We start from the raw sequence: 15,526 nt of genomic DNA on the forward strand, positions 1-15,526 counted from the left end.
AATAAATTTTTTGATAAAAAAAAATTAGAAACTGCAAATAAAAAAAAGAGAAAATAAATAAAAATAAATTAATAATGATACAATACAAAGTTTCCTCTTACAATGAGAAAACTTAAAAATAGACACAGGAACTAACAAGACCGATGCAGTAAGATTCCTTCCTTCTTATATACATTCTGTCTCGAGCTTCTTTTTTTTTCAGTAGACATCCTTAAATTTTCCATTAGCTAAGTGTTGTGTTCGGGTGTCCCTTACTATAGATGGCGTAAAGTGTAAAAATGCAAGTATAATTGTACGGCAATATCTGGGAAATAAGAGTATTGAAAATTTTTCAGAACTAGCATGTGGAAATTATAATGGTCAATATTTGAATGATTGATATTAGTTACATTGGAAAAGAACGTATTTATATAATACATAGAGCAGATACATAATGAATAAGGGAAATGATATACTAGAAGAATTGAGGTGTGATATATACCTTATAACGACCATTGTTTGTAGAGTTGTGGTTCTAGCTTGGAAATGGGCTCAGTCTCCATTTCAGATGCCTTTTTCAATTGTTCGTCAGCATTATTTTCTGATGTGTTTGTATCCTTTTCCATCAATTTGATACTTTGATCAACTTGTTCAGACAGCAGAACGATCTTCTTTGATATATTCAATTGTTCTAGTTCCTTGTTTAATTCAGAGATTTGTGTGCTTAGAGAGATTCTATCATTTAATAATTTTTCTGATTCTTTAATGTATATTAGTTTTTCTTTATCGACAATTTGTTCTAATTTATCTAATTTCTCAAATTTTTGATTTAATTTCTGTAAGGTTAAATTGACAGTTTCTTGTATTATGATTTGAGTTTCTTGTAAATATTTCTCAGCTATTAATTTGGAAGATTCAGGTATAGATTCTTCCAATACTTTTTTATTTAAACCATCTAATAGTGCTTTGATGGTAGCATCTACCGCCTCTGCAGTATTACTTATGGTATCATTATTAATTTGCTTATTTTTAGTTTTCTGCGGACCCATTATATCGTTTATAAATTGATCTTCAATTGGTAAAGTCAAAAATTTCTGTACACAATCTTCAACAGTTTTATTATTTCCAATATGATTTGCAATTTTTTCCCATTGATCTTCATACATTTCAATCCCTTCCAATAATAGTAAAACATCTTGATCAGACCAATTTGTTTTGAAAACAGAAGGATTGTTTTCTAATTTAATAAAATCTGATGCTTGGAAATTAGCGCCAAAATGACCTTCTTGAAAACATCTGGAACAAAGGTTGGCATCTTTGGCACGTAAATTGTGGAATCTGATTAAAACAGTATCATTACCACATGTATGGCAAACATAAGTCTTATTAATTTGCCTGGAAGTTTTATCACGAGATTTTAAAGCGTTAAAATCATTAACTGATTCATAAACGTTACTTCTTAATGATAAATTAACGGGAAATTTATTTGGTTTGATAAAAGTAGGTTCGGTGGTCTCGGTATTAGATGTAGTGCTACCTGTAGCATTTTCTTGTGGTTGTGATTTTACCAAAGTAGATGGAACAAATGGTTTTAATCCTTGTGGAGTATCTAGAGTCAATTGGAAATGGCCTGTGAAACTTGGACCAATTAAAGATGGTTTGGATCTTGGATCTATTTGGTAATTGATCAACCCCCATTTTTCCAAAAATGCATGTATTTTGACAATAGATGCGACATCCATTGCAACATTTCTTCTCACGGCTGTCATTGTTAAATATTCATATGGTGATAACCTGTAAGTATTTATAATGAAGTTTCTTGTATCTTTATAAGCCTTTGGGGTCTTAAAACGTGAAGAGTCATCAAAAAAATCTGGTAAAGATTTTTTTTCAATTTCATGAATCTTAGATAGATCAAACCATTTCGAGAAAGATGGAATGATGACTGGATGTGTTTGTTTGGCCAAAAATCTCAAAGCTTTATCTTCTAATTTCTTGGCTTCTTGTTCATAATTGACATCAGGACTGGCTTGAGAAACCTGTTGTTGTGCTTGCTGTAAGTGTGGTAATAATGGTGGTTCGGTTACATTACTTGCAGTTGATGCTGTAGTAGTTGCAGTAGTTGCCGTGGTATCGTTAGCACTTTCAACTGGGGTAATTTCGGTGGGAACTTGAGAAGCATCTTTGGTAACTTCTTCCTGTTGAGGAATATTTTCATTTGAATCCATGGTAATGTTGTAATATAATTAGTATTATTTTTATTTTTTTATTTTTTTTATCTAGTTAATTGTACTTCTGCTAATATTCTTTTTTTTTATATTTATTTTTTTTATTTATTTATTTATTTTCAATTAATAATATCTTCGAAAATACAACAAATAAACGGGCAAAGGAGTACGTAATTTAATGAAACGGAATATGAAACTGCTGCTTGTTAAATTTAGAAACTATATAAGGCCAATTAATGTATCATCTTATTTTAACTCTTAAATAACTATATATTAAATATTATCTATGTATTATTTGGTATTCCATTTCTGTAATTCCGCATTTTTCCAATCCAAAAAAAATTGGCGAAGTTGTTTTTTCGCTTAAAGAAAAAAAAATCAGGGCGGGTAATTTGGGAAAATCAAAGGGCGGTAAAAAAAATTGAATTTTAAGATTTCAACAAAAAATAAAATAAAGGATTTACGATATTGAATAACTTTATTATATTTTGTACAATACAAAAAACTTGATCAAACCTTGAAAAATTGTATTAAAAAAAATTTAATTTTTAATTTAGACTGGATAATTATACCTCTAAAAAAAATAAAGAAAGAAAAAGAAGGGAAAAAATATAAAGTATATCTTTAGATAAAATAGAAAGCAATATTATATTAGTGTATAATCATGAATGTGTTAAATGTGATAATATGAATAAGAATGAATTAATACATTCAAGTATGTTTAACAAGTCTAAGGTTATATATATAGCTGAATAGGCAAATCATTAATAGATTCGCATCGATTAACGCGTAAAATTACTAATATAAAAAAAAAAAAAAAAAAAGTAAGAAAGAAAAAGCAGAAAAAAAAGAAAGACATCAAGATATGTAAGGTTGGTAAATATCGACTATTGGATAATCATTATCATATTTTTGAAAATACAACTAATAATTTGCTTTGAAATATGACAACTAATATTGGGCAAATGAGACGGAGAACAAGATCTCAAACTAATGTCAAAGGCACAGACTATAAGGAAAAAGAGGAAGATGATTTCAGCCCAGATATCATTGATTCTGATTCAGAGGATGAACGATTAAATAAAGGAGATGTAGATGTACCACCAATTTGGCTTAAGGATGATATTAATGATGAAAAGGATGTGGATTTAGATTCAGATCAAGATTCAGATCAAGAATCTAAAAAACTGGATAAACTATTAGAAAAAAATACACTTCAGAACGTATCTGAAAAAAATGACGAAAGTGATGATGAAAATCTTGAAGAAGAAGACAAAAGAACTGTTGCTCTTAAATTGAAAAAATTGAATGAATTTGTCAAGCAAAGTCAAGTCTATTCAGGTATCATTGCCGATACGTTATTACAGCGTACAGTGGAAAGGCAGGAAGAAATAGCCGCTATTGAAGCTGCACAAATGGGAAAAAATAAGAAAAAAGTAATAACTGTGGAAGATTCTGATGAACCACCTAAAAAGAAACAAAGAAAGAAGAGGCAAAATATTATGGATTTTTTCAAAAGTAGTAAAACCAAATCAAATGATGAGGATGAGGATGTAAAGAAAGAAACTCAACAAGACGATGATGAGATTAACTCACAAGAACAAGCATATGCCAAAGGCCAACCCACATTATTAAAGAATTGTATATTAAAGCCATACCAATTTGAAGGTTTAAATTGGTTAATTACATTATATGAAAATGGTTTGAATGGTATCTTGGCTGATGATATGGGGTTAGGTAAGACTATTCAAAGTATTGCATTGCTTTCATTTATTTATGAGATGGATACAAAAGGTCCATTTTTAATTACAGCACCATTGAGTACTTTGGATAATTGGATGAATGAATTTACCAAATTTGCACCTGATATTCCAGTGTTAAAATATTATAGTAATCTTGGTGTCAATGGAAGATTACCCCTTTTAAAGAAATTTTTCCAAAAGACTGGAAATACTGGTGTTATTATTACATCATATGATATTATTTTAAGAGATGCTAGTTTGATGTTGGATAAAGAATGGAAATTTTTAATTGTTGATGAAGGTCATAGATTAAAGAATGTTAATGGTGTTTTAATTCGTGAATTGAAGAAAATCAATACATCTAATCGATTATTATTAACAGGTACACCATTACAAAATAATTTATCAGAATTATGGTCATTATTAAATTTTATTTTACCTGAAATTTTTTCAGATTTTGAAATTTTTAATAAATGGTTTAATTTTTCTAATATTGATTTAGGAGATAATAATAATAATAATAATTCTTCATCAAATTCTAAAAAATTGAATAAAATTATTAATGATGAATTAGAAAAAAATTTAATTTCCAATTTACATAATATTTTGAAACCATTTTTATTGAGAAGATTGAAAAAAAATGTTTTAGCCAATATATTACCATCTAAAAGAGAATATATTATTAATTGTCCATTAACTATTAAACAAAAGAAATTTTATTTAATGACCTTGGATAAAAAATTAAAGATTACCATTTTTAAAGAATATGTAAAGGAATTTTTCACTAAAAATAATCATTTAATTGGTAATGTACGTAATAAAAGTATTCGTGAATTTATAGATTATAAATTAAATGATGAACAAAGGATAGATGATGAAGATGAAATAATAAAAGATATGGAAAAACTTTATAATCAATATATTTCCAATGAAATTAAAAATATTAAGACTCAAAATTTATTAATGCAATTAAGACAAATTGTTAATTCAACATATACACAATATTTCCCCTTTATTGAATCTGGAGATATTCAAATGGAGGATTTAATTAAGTCATCTGGTAAGATACAAGTATTGAATCAATTAGTTCCTGACTTGATACGTCAAGGTCATAAAGTGATTATATTTTCTCAATTTGCCAAAACACTTGAATTACTTGAAGATTGGGCGGATTTACAAGATTATTCATATTGTATAATTACTGGTGATATGAAAAATGAAACACGTAAGGAAGAGATTGAGAAATTTAATAATCTTGAGAGTAAAACTGATATTTTTTTCTTATCTACAAGAGCGGGTGGGTTAGGTATTAATTTGACAGCAGCCGATAGTGTTATACTTTTTGATAGTGATTGGAATCCACAAGTGGATTTACAAGCTATGGATCGATGTTATCGTATTGGACAAGAAAAGCCGGTTATTGTTTATAGATTTATTTGTAATAACACGATTGAAAATTTAATATTAACAAGGGCTATGAATAAGAGGAAATTGGAGAAATTGGTGATTCAAATGGGTAAATTTAATTCGTTGAAGAAGATGGCTTTGAATGAGAAATCGTTTTTGAATAGTAATACGAATACAACGACGAATAATAAAGAATTACTTGATGAATTGGCGATGTTATTGGAGATGGGACAATTTTCATTTAATTCGAGTCATCAAAATAGTAATGAAACGACTGGACAAGTGTTGAGTGAGAAAGAAATGGAAGAGATTACTGATCGTAGCGATGCAAGTTATTTGAAACGAGATGTGGAATCACCCAATGTAATGTTATTTGAAACCAGTTCTAGTTTTTTAGTAAAAAAAAAAAAAAAAAGAAAAAATTTTTTTTAGTTAAAATAAAAATTGTATAAAAGTATGTATGTTTATAGAAGTTGTTTTTTTTTTACCAAGATGAACCTGTGTAGTATTCCTTTTGTAGATACATCCATGTTAGAGAAGTGGTAGCGACGATGAAGGGACCCATGATACCTTTCCCTAATTTACAAGTGCGGAAGATTAACCATTCAGAAGAGAAATGGAATAAGGCAACGATATATGAGAGAAAGACTAATTGATAAACATGAGACTCGGTAATGAATAAAGAACCGTAGAGTCTAATGATGGAGGAGATGATAGTCCAAGTGCCGAAGGTTCTGGCACTTAGGTAAGTAGTTTCCAAAGGTTTATTTTCATAAACTCTACGAGTTAATTCTAAACCGGATAAATAAGTTTGGCATGAATTGAATAAAGAGACGATTGAGATGAATAAAAGCCATTTGGGCAAGTAGCCTTGAGGATTTGAATCCAATTGGAATTTCACGAAGGGGATGATTTGAGAAAGACTAAGCATAATTGTGATGATATGTTTGATCAAGTGTGAAGGGGAGAGTGGTTGAAATGTTGTTATAGTTTATATATGCGAGTGTGACACGGTGAGTATTTCTTAAAAGGGGAATAATCCCCGGTAGAAATAGCGAATTTAAACGTACCTTTTTTTTTTTTTTTTTAATTTTAAATTTTTAAATTTTGAATCGGGGGGAGGATAGTTGAAAATAAAAAAAAAAAAAAAAAAAGAAGAGAGATTGAAATTTCAAACCTGGGCAAGGAGGAAAAGCAATAGCAATAGCAAATACAAAGGCAAAAGCAAAACATAATGAGCGAAATCAAATTGGATGCAGCTTTAGATCTTTTGGGTCGGTTGAACGCCAATGAATTGTCTCGAAACTTGAACAATTTAATCTCTTTAGAACCATCTATTGCTGAGGATTTGTTGTCGTCGATTGATTTACCTTTAAAAGTGCAACAGGATAATAATCGTGAATATCTATGTTGTGATTATAATCGAGATATTGATTCTTATCGTTCGCCTTGGAGTAATGAATATTTGCCTAAATTGAGTGCTGAAGAGGTTGCTGAATCGCCATTCCCCAGTGATAAGTTGAGGGAATTTGAAATAATTTTTAACGATTCGATTGATATTTATAAGGATCTTTATTATGAAGGTGGGATTAGTAGTGCATATTTCTGGGATAATGAAGATGGGGATTATGAGGACAAAGGTGAATTATCAGGAGTGGTATTGTTTAAGAAGAAGCAAGATTCGGAGAATTGTTGGGATAGTATTCATGTTGTTGAAGTTTTAAAAGATGGACAAGAGTATAGTTATCGTGTTACTACGACGATTATTTTGAATTTGCAAAACAATAATGCAGAAATTACAAAGGCGATGAATCTTTCGGGGAATTTAACCAAACAACATGAAAAGAGTGTCAAATTCAATGGAGATGATAAGTTGAACAATTTCCATATAGTTAATCTTGGTAGTTTGATTGAAGATATTGAAATCAAAATGAGAACGATGTTGGAAGTTGTTTATTTTGAAAAGACAAGAGATATTTTCCATGAGATTAAAAACTCTATTCCGATGGGGCGTAATAATGAGACTCATAAGGAATTGATTGATGATTTACAAAAATTGTGATTAGCATAGATCCACAATTATACGTTGTTGTAGTTTTTTTCTTTTTTAAAAAAAAAATCCAAAAAAAAAATCAAAAAAAAATCAAAAAAATTCAAAAAAATTTTCATCTTTCCCTTTTTTAGTCCATTATATAGTTTTTAATTTACACAATTGGAAATGGGCTATCAAATCTTGATCGTCTATAATTAACAAGACTGATTTAATCTTTATAACGGAATTCGAATCAATCTCATGATGGTATGCGTTTTTCAAAACATGGATGATAATATTTTTGATCAACGTATAAAGTACATTCAAAGAAGATTGATTTAAAAACTTGAAATTCTGATACTTGACAAACCTCCAATCGATTCTACGAGCTCTATACATCGATTGGAAGGCCCTGTTGCCCTGACATGTGAGTTTTTGATTATGATGAGAATTGTGATTTTTGAAATAAATCAATAATAATTTCTCTAAAACGAAAAAAATATCCTTCAACAGAGGTGGGGTAATCAATTGAGATAAAAATTTACAATGTAATTTAATCAATTTGAGATTGGTTCTGGTCAGGGGGAATAATTGGCCACTGATGAAATTGAAAAATAATTTGTTTCTAACAAACTTGTTGGAATTGGGAGAGTTTGATAGAAATTGAATAAAATCGTTTATAACCATCGCTCTGATATAATTCAATTGTGAAGCACCATGACGGTCGTCATCTAAGGTGGTTACCAATCTGGTACTAATCAAATAATTATTTAGATGAATGTGTGATAATTTTTGAAAAGAACCGTTGATCGGTAACTCAAATAGATGAGACCATTGGCATGATGTTAAATAATTGAAAGAAGATTTGGCAGAGTTTCTATATCGAATGATAGCCAACGCTATAAGGAGATCAGTGTCAGACATTAATGATAGAGTAAAGTATATAGATATATAAAGGTGTAGGGATTAATTCTGGGATGAAAAACGGGTGTTTATATATGTGTATTGTGTTGGGGTATTGTGTTGGGGTATTGTATAAGGGTGGCAAATGCGTTGGGGTAATTGCAGATTGGCGGTGCAAATGTGGCTGTGCAAATGTGGCTGTGCAAATCTGTTGGGGTAATCCAAATTGCATTGAGATCGGCGGCAAACACGGACTAAAGGGGGCGCCAGAGAAGCGAGGAGCAAATCCCCACGCGTGACCCTGCAGATCTCATGCGCATCACAATCACGTGTCCTCCATCTTGACCACCAACCCTCTCTCATCCACTTCATCAACTCCACTGTCTATCCTCAGCATCTCCTCAACCATCCTCAGACCCTCTTTACTGCCACTGCAATTCTGCACATGTTCTTCTGTGAAATGACGAAACTTTAGAACCAGTTTCTCGTAGTATGCCAATTTACGCGTAAGTCGACGGTTCTCCCCTACCAGCTGGTCGTAATCTCTTTGCAGTTGCAATTGTGCAATCTTCTTGCGTTGACGACACTTGCTGGCGGCTATTCTGTTGCGTTCCAAGAGACGAGCTCTTTTCCAAGCATCAAACTGGTGTTGTGCTGGCGGCATTGAACTTTGCACTGTGTTCTGCGGGACTGTATTGGCCATTGCATTGTGCAATGTAGGTTGTAGTGTATTGCTATTGTGAGCTGGTGCAGTTGCAGTTGCAGTTGCAGGTACTGATGCACTGGTGGTGGTGGTGGTGGCAGACGACGAGGATGCTGATGATCCTGGTGCTGTTGTGTTCTGTGGCATTGTGCTTTGTGGCACCATGCCCTGTGCCACCCCGCTGTCTTGTGGCCACGCCTGCGGCACGTGCGCAGCGTCTGCCACAGTGTGAGATTGGCCCAATGCATGGCCCACTATCGACGGCTGCTGCTGTCCCACCAGATGCTGCGCATGCGAGTGCACGTGTTCCGGCATCGGCGGCGGCTGTTGATTATACAGACTATCCACCGTCTCTATCTCTTCCCCCAGCTGTGAGATTTGACCGTTGGAAATAGAGATTCTTCTGCGCCTACTGGGCTCGTTATAACGAGTCACTGAGCTTTGGAAGATCGGTGGGTTTGTCATAGGCAAATGAGAGACATCGACACCAAACGGCTGGAAAAACGGTGAGAGAATTTCTTGCAAGGTAGGGTCGTTCAACGCATGAGGGTTGGAGCCCAGACGCAGTGTAGGTGCTGCAGCAGTGTTGTTATGCGAGAGCATGGTGCCATTGTTGATGGCTGTGGTATTGGCAGATGCATGTTGTGGTGGAGCAGAATGAGGCGGGGCATATTGCGGTGGCGGGATATACTGGTGAGGCTGTTCCATGGTGAGACGTGTGTGTGTGTGTGTGTGGGTACGGTGGAAGCTGGGCGGCAAGGTATGTTTCTATATATATGTGTGTGTATATGTAGATATAGACGTGGTATATGTTCGCGATATATATGCTTGCATATTGTATGGTGTGCTTGGGAAACAGGCTGACAAATTAGCCAGGGGCACAGCACACAGTGCGGAAAAGCGCGCTGGGCGGCACCAGCGCGCGAGTCACAGTGCAGCCAGAGGCGGAGCACGTTTGAGTGGGAAACAGAGTGAAAAAAAACACTAGAGAAAAACACTGGAAAAATACACTGGAAAAATACACTAGAAAAATACACTAGAAAAAGCAATGGTCAACGAGCCGATGCCGAGGACAGGGTAACCGGCCACGTGAGATGACTATATGCAACTATGCAACTATGCAACTATGCAACTATGCAACTACATATTATACACTGCACCACACCACATCCCATGCAATTACTCCTCATCCTCCTCAAGTTCAGGTATGCTGTACTTCAAAATACACGCAATGCCCGTCAATTGCGCCAATTCCACCCCACTGCTATGCAACGTGCTGAACACCATCACTTTCCCGCCCGTGCCCTTCACCTGTTCCACCAACTCCATGCATTCCTTTCTCTTGCTCACATCATCTCCTCTCAATAGTTCATCCGTAATCAATAACGTATCCACTGCGTCCAACCCTGCCGCATGCTTCACCTCTCTTTCACCATACCACGCCTTCCCATCATCTTCATTCAAATGGCTTAGAAATTCATCCAAGATCATCGCGTCTCGACTATACTTGGTATCCTCCAACACACTAGAATACTCTGGGTTCTTCAACACCTCAGAGATCCCTTGTAAATATCCTGTCGAACAATTGGCCACGAAAAACTTGTCTTGATTATCCAATATGTCTCGGTTATGTTCTTCATTGCCGTATTCCAAGATCTTTTCAAATAACGTCTTGGCATAGAACCCCGGTGAACACAATATCACGACTCTCAATCCATTCATATCATAATGTTTCTTGATCGCTTCGTATGTGGCTTTATAAAACTTCTCTGTCTTTTCATCAAATTTCAAGACATCGGTGCTACGTTTCTTCTTGGGCAACGAATATTCAATCTTTTGTTTCAAAACACTACTTGAATCACTCAACACACACACGTGGGCAATCCCCTCTTGTAAAACCACTGCAGCAGTATCGCTCTCCTTTTCATGGCCACATGCCTCGTCCAATATCCCCTCTTCATAAATATCCATCTCTTCTTTGATCAACGTGAATGGATATTCGTAATTCACTCCAAAACTGAAATATTTGCCAACACCAACAGAGGCATTACATTTCCCATTCTCATCCACTATCGTCACCCCCTTGTATCTCAACGATTCCTCACCCATATCGAATTCCTCACTCACAACACGTATCTTCAACAACACCAATTCATTCTTCTTCTTGCCACCTTCAACACTACTACTCACTTGTTTTTTGAACACTATGACGTCATCTTTCTTCACTAATTGGTAGATACTGAACAAATCCTCTTTATTTTCGGCAAGCAATTTGATCTCACGACCATTCTTCTTGCCGTTCCATTTCTTTAATCCTAAGAGTTTCATTCTGATTCAATGGTGATTGCCTCTAGTCATAACTTTAGTAAAGGTTCCCCCTCTCACTTTTTTTCACTTTTTTTTCATTTTTTTTTATACCATCTGTAAATCTAAAAACATCACAATGGCATTCGCCCGAATTACTAACCACACCCTCATTCTATCTATGCATTACACCTACAAAATTCACTATACATACACCTATTAATTCCTGGCTACATAACTTTTCTTACCAATATCTAATGGTATATACTTGTATTTCATCATATGTTGGATTTGTCTTCTCATTGTTAGGAAAAACAAAATGATAAAATAAACAACTAACACGGGCCAAAATACAGGGATATCAAATACTTGGAAACACGACATCACCACACAAACTAATGTGGCTCTCATCGAATTGTACCAGAATTTAAATTCAGGTAATCTTCTAATGAAGGGGCGGAATTCTTCACTTCTTTCCCCAGATTCCAATTCTTTGTTCTCTTCATCTTGTTGTAATGACATATCAAATTTAGGAGTTAAAAACCCAAGAAATTGGTTTAATAGATAAATGGCCAAACTGTAACAAATCACATACCACCCTTGTCCATAAACAACCCGTAAGAAAAATAATACATTCGATACAAATAGTGCAATCCATCTCCAACGGATATGTGGCGTACATTTATCTAAATAATATCCATATAACGCAACACATTTACGGTATTTCACAACAATAGGGTTGTTGGATTGGGTTTCGTTGTATTCGGAATCTTCAAAATCCATGGTCGAGCGAGATTCAATGGACAGTGCTTTTTTCGAGTTACTTCACGTTACTGTTTAACGTTTACATTTGTTTTATTTTGTTTTTTTTTCAATCTCTCGTCCTTTTAAACTTGTTTTTCAAATCTCATAATTTCGTACTTTTTTTCCGACATCTAATTTCACATTTTTAATACCGAATTACAAAGAACAAAGGCTTTTTTACGTTTATACTCTCATGGAAACTCGAACAAATGGCAAACCATCTAGTCCTTTTCCAATTCATTGGTGGATTGATCTCTGTATGTATTTTTTTTTTTGCTTTCTCTTTTTAAGATATCCTCTCCTCTCCTCTCTCCTCTCTCTCTCTCTACAAAAACTAACATTCGTAATCCTTAGACCTCCGCTATCCATTACCAATCACGCTATAATAAAATACATAGATCCATTTATGGACTCTCCTACGATTTATACATTCTCGAATTCTTTTCACATCTTGTATCAATCTTTTGTACTTTACAATACAAATTCTCTCCATTGATAAGCAAACAATACGCAGAAAGATTCCCTCTTTTTTATCCTCAAGATGATCCTGCCACAAATTTACCGATATCAATCATACTCTTATTAAAAGATATTCTCATATCAATCTCTTCCTTAGCAATCTTAAAACAATTGAACAAATATAGATCTTCAAAACATATATTCCAAGGAATATCCATCTATTGTATCACATCCATCATTATTCTAATAATATTCTCCATTTTAACATTCACTTGTTCACGATTTTATTTACCAGAAAGAAATTCAGGTAAATTTGGGATTTTTTATATTGAACATATAAATTATCTTTGGGTATTGGGTAATTTCTTAAGTTGTTGTAAATTTTTCCCTCAAATTTCAATTAATTATATGGGTTCATCCACAATTGGGTTTTCCTCCAAATATCTCGTCTTATATATTATCTCCATATTATGTCAATTTCTTACATTATTTGGAGATGAGAAACCATTTTATCGTTTAGAATTTAATAGAACTCCATTTTTCACCATCATCATTCAATTCATTTCCTTAATGTTCTTATTATATCAAGCACAATTTTTATACTTAAATTCAAGACCTTATTTACCAAGGGGGAAATAGATTTAAATTACAGGTTTACAAAGTTTGTTATTTTCAAATATATATATATATATAAAATTATACAATAAAATGAGAACATATTTCATATTGCTAAAGTTTACCTCCCAGTATTTTAGTAGCTATTCTAGTTCCCAATCCAATATTTCTTTCAGGATCATTCTTAAAATCTTCCAAGTTGACATCTTTACAATTTTTAGTTATATTATTCAATTCTTGATTCATCTTTTCACGTAATATAGGATCAGATGTCATGACTATCGCATCAGTTTCCAAATCTAATGAATATGCCCTTTTCGTGTAATTTGATGATCCAATAGTTGTAATAAACGGAAAATCTCCTTCGTTATCATTTGCATCTGGTGATAACCAAATCCCCTTAGCATGATATGACCAACCATTAGGTTCATTGACAATACCCTTTTTCCATTCTTTTAATTGAATCTTATCATTCATACCATATTTATGACAATCTTTCAAAAATTTCTTTGATAATAATAAATATGCATCAGGTAACATAGATGAAACTCCCTTGGATTTATAAAATCCATTAGCTTGTGGTGATGCAGTTATTATACACCCATGTTTGGCAGGTACTGTTAATAATTTAGTTTTAATATCAGGATGCATATTAAAATAACCAGCAGTAAATGACCATTTAATCTTGGGTAATTTTTCAATTCCTTCCAACATCTTTAATATGCTTGGTTTTTCTGTGGAATAATCTTGATTTTTTTTAAATAATGGAGTAAATTGTGATACTGGATAAACAACTGTAGGATATTCATTCTCATTCAATTCAAATTTAGAAAAATTATCATTAATATTGAAATTTTTAGAATGTAAAAATTCGTTTAATATCTTGGATGAATCTCGTAGAAATTGATGTTTCCTCATACTGTTATTGATCGAATTTGTTTTGGGCCATATTAATTTAAATGTAGATGCGTTTGTATTAGAATACATTAATTTATAACTCATCGAACTAATCAATTGATGAATTTTAAAATAATATTCACTAAACGGTTTAGATTTAAATAAATAATATCGATCTTGTCGATTAGAAAAATAATCTGATGATAAATTGGCACCTGATAATATCACTTCATTGTCTACCCCATATATTTTCATATGTTGTAAGCCAATTCCTTCAATAAATCGTTTAGGTAACAATTTTTTTTTAAATATTGTTAATGCAGGGGTCTTGTAAAATCTAATATCTACCCTATTATCAAAATCTCTCACTAATGGGCTTAATAAAGAAGCAGAACAACTTTTAGGTGCCTCTCTTGTTCCTCTTAACCCGTCTAACAAGATATATACTTTTAAATTGGAATTTTTCTTTAACGCATCAGATATGGAATCTACCAATTCATTTTCATTTTTCCCCAAATATAGAGAAGCTAAGAAAACACGTTCTTCAGCTTTGGAAATCTTATCTTTCAATAAAGCATAGAACTCATTTGGATTGACTATTATATCTATTTCATTCTGTCTGAAATAGAATCTTGGATTTAAGTTCGATAATTGGCTTTTAAATAATGCAATTGAAGTTTTTATATTTGACATATCAAATTAATCCTAACTCTAATTTTTTTTGGGATTCTTTATTAATAGTCATAATAATAATAAAAGTTCTGGTGGAATGGTTTCGAAGTTTGTCTGTCATAATTAATAGTATTTTTTTTTTTTTTTTTTTTTATTTTTATTTTTTCAATAACTTCCCTAATTCGTTTGTTAAAATTTTCTGGTTTTGTTTAACTATTTGCCAACTTCGGCATTAATTTACTAAAAATAAAATAAATTAAAAAATAAAGGATAAAAGCTATTGAATTAATGGATTTTGCATTTTAAACCAATATAACCTGTATTGTAGCATTATTCCTAGTAGCACTATATTGAGGGGATTTTTTTTTTCTGAGATTGAAAAAGTTATTAATGAGCCACTAGGAATTCAATTTAGTACGGCCAATAGACAGAAAAGAAAAAAAAAAGTATCAAAACTATCCTTCGTCCTTTTAAAATTCTCTCTTCAAACTACTTACAGTACTAGCCATCTTTTAAAGATCATTATTTATGTAGAATATTCTTGATCTAAATTAATTATAAATGAAACTTCTCAGGGTTATTATGAAGAACCCTGAGGGGTAGTATCAAAACCCTAGGCGATTTTTGCCTAATTTGTGAATTGAAATTTGAAAATGAAAATGAAATTTACGGGAAATTCTCAAAGAAGGTTCCCCCATATTTTCAATTTCATTCAAGGTTGGTTAAACAATCTTTCATTGGAATTAAGTTAGAGATAACAGAGATTTCTTCAAGTAATTTA

At 32.7% G+C, this 15,526-nt stretch overlaps 10 protein-coding genes across 10 annotated transcripts; 3 read left to right on the forward strand and 7 right to left on the reverse strand.

Annotated features, from left to right (window-relative positions):
• Positions 1-482: 482 nt before the first annotated feature.
• RSC8 (Rsc8p) lies at positions 483-2,207 on the reverse strand (the record flags this gene model as incomplete). The annotated part of the gene is made up of 1 exon (XM_004180437.1): positions 483-2,207. One exon carries the CDS (start codon positions 2,205-2,207, stop codon positions 483-485), a length of 1,725 nt encoding a protein of 574 aa, XP_004180485.1.
• Positions 2,208-3,151: 944 nt separating this feature from the next.
• On the forward strand, positions 3,152-5,788 carry IRC5 (putative ATPase; the record flags this gene model as incomplete). The annotated part of the gene is made up of 1 exon (XM_004180438.1): positions 3,152-5,788. The coding sequence occupies one exon, from the start codon at positions 3,152-3,154 to the stop codon at positions 5,786-5,788; it is 2,637 nt and encodes an 878-aa protein (XP_004180486.1).
• A 52-nt stretch (positions 5,789-5,840) lies between these two features.
• On the reverse strand, positions 5,841-6,287 carry ERG28 (Erg28p; the record flags this gene model as incomplete). Its single annotated transcript, XM_004180439.1, has 1 exon — positions 5,841-6,287. The coding sequence occupies one exon, from the start codon at positions 6,285-6,287 to the stop codon at positions 5,841-5,843; it is 447 nt and encodes a 148-aa protein (XP_004180487.1).
• A 303-nt stretch (positions 6,288-6,590) lies between these two features.
• Positions 6,591-7,418, forward strand: CAP2 (F-actin-capping protein subunit beta; the record flags this gene model as incomplete). The annotated part of the gene is made up of 1 exon (XM_004180440.1): positions 6,591-7,418. The coding sequence occupies one exon, from the start codon at positions 6,591-6,593 to the stop codon at positions 7,416-7,418; it is 828 nt and encodes a 275-aa protein (XP_004180488.1).
• A 126-nt stretch (positions 7,419-7,544) lies between these two features.
• TBLA0D04740 (uncharacterized protein) lies at positions 7,545-8,312 on the reverse strand (the record flags this gene model as incomplete). The annotated part of the gene is made up of 1 exon (XM_004180441.1): positions 7,545-8,312. The coding sequence occupies one exon, from the start codon at positions 8,310-8,312 to the stop codon at positions 7,545-7,547; it is 768 nt and encodes a 255-aa protein (XP_004180489.1).
• A 304-nt stretch (positions 8,313-8,616) lies between these two features.
• TBLA0D04750 (bZIP transcription factor) lies at positions 8,617-9,702 on the reverse strand (the record flags this gene model as incomplete). Its single annotated transcript, XM_004180442.1, has 1 exon — positions 8,617-9,702. One exon carries the CDS (start codon positions 9,700-9,702, stop codon positions 8,617-8,619), a length of 1,086 nt encoding a protein of 361 aa, XP_004180490.1.
• Positions 9,703-10,173: 471 nt separating this feature from the next.
• On the reverse strand, positions 10,174-11,322 carry TBLA0D04760 (uncharacterized protein; the record flags this gene model as incomplete). Its single annotated transcript, XM_004180443.1, has 1 exon — positions 10,174-11,322. One exon carries the CDS (start codon positions 11,320-11,322, stop codon positions 10,174-10,176), a length of 1,149 nt encoding a protein of 382 aa, XP_004180491.1.
• Positions 11,323-11,517: 195 nt separating this feature from the next.
• RER1 (protein retrieval receptor) lies at positions 11,518-12,081 on the reverse strand (the record flags this gene model as incomplete). The annotated part of the gene is made up of 1 exon (XM_004180444.1): positions 11,518-12,081. The coding sequence occupies one exon, from the start codon at positions 12,079-12,081 to the stop codon at positions 11,518-11,520; it is 564 nt and encodes a 187-aa protein (XP_004180492.1).
• A 230-nt stretch (positions 12,082-12,311) lies between these two features.
• On the forward strand, positions 12,312-13,200 carry TBLA0D04780 (uncharacterized protein; the record flags this gene model as incomplete). The annotated part of the gene is made up of 2 exons (XM_004180445.1): positions 12,312-12,359; positions 12,457-13,200. 2 exons carry the CDS (start codon positions 12,312-12,314, stop codon positions 13,198-13,200), a joined length of 792 nt encoding a protein of 263 aa, XP_004180493.1.
• A 90-nt stretch (positions 13,201-13,290) lies between these two features.
• On the reverse strand, positions 13,291-14,766 carry PGS1 (CDP-diacylglycerol--glycerol-3-phosphate 3-phosphatidyltransferase; the record flags this gene model as incomplete). The annotated part of the gene is made up of 1 exon (XM_004180446.1): positions 13,291-14,766. The coding sequence occupies one exon, from the start codon at positions 14,764-14,766 to the stop codon at positions 13,291-13,293; it is 1,476 nt and encodes a 491-aa protein (XP_004180494.1).
• Positions 14,767-15,526: the final 760 nt, after the last annotated feature.

This window comes from Henningerozyma blattae, chromosome 4 (genome assembly GCF_000315915.1).
Source record: "Henningerozyma blattae CBS 6284 chromosome 4, complete genome".
NCBI lineage: Eukaryota > Fungi > Ascomycota > Saccharomycetes > Saccharomycetales > Saccharomycetaceae > Henningerozyma > Henningerozyma blattae.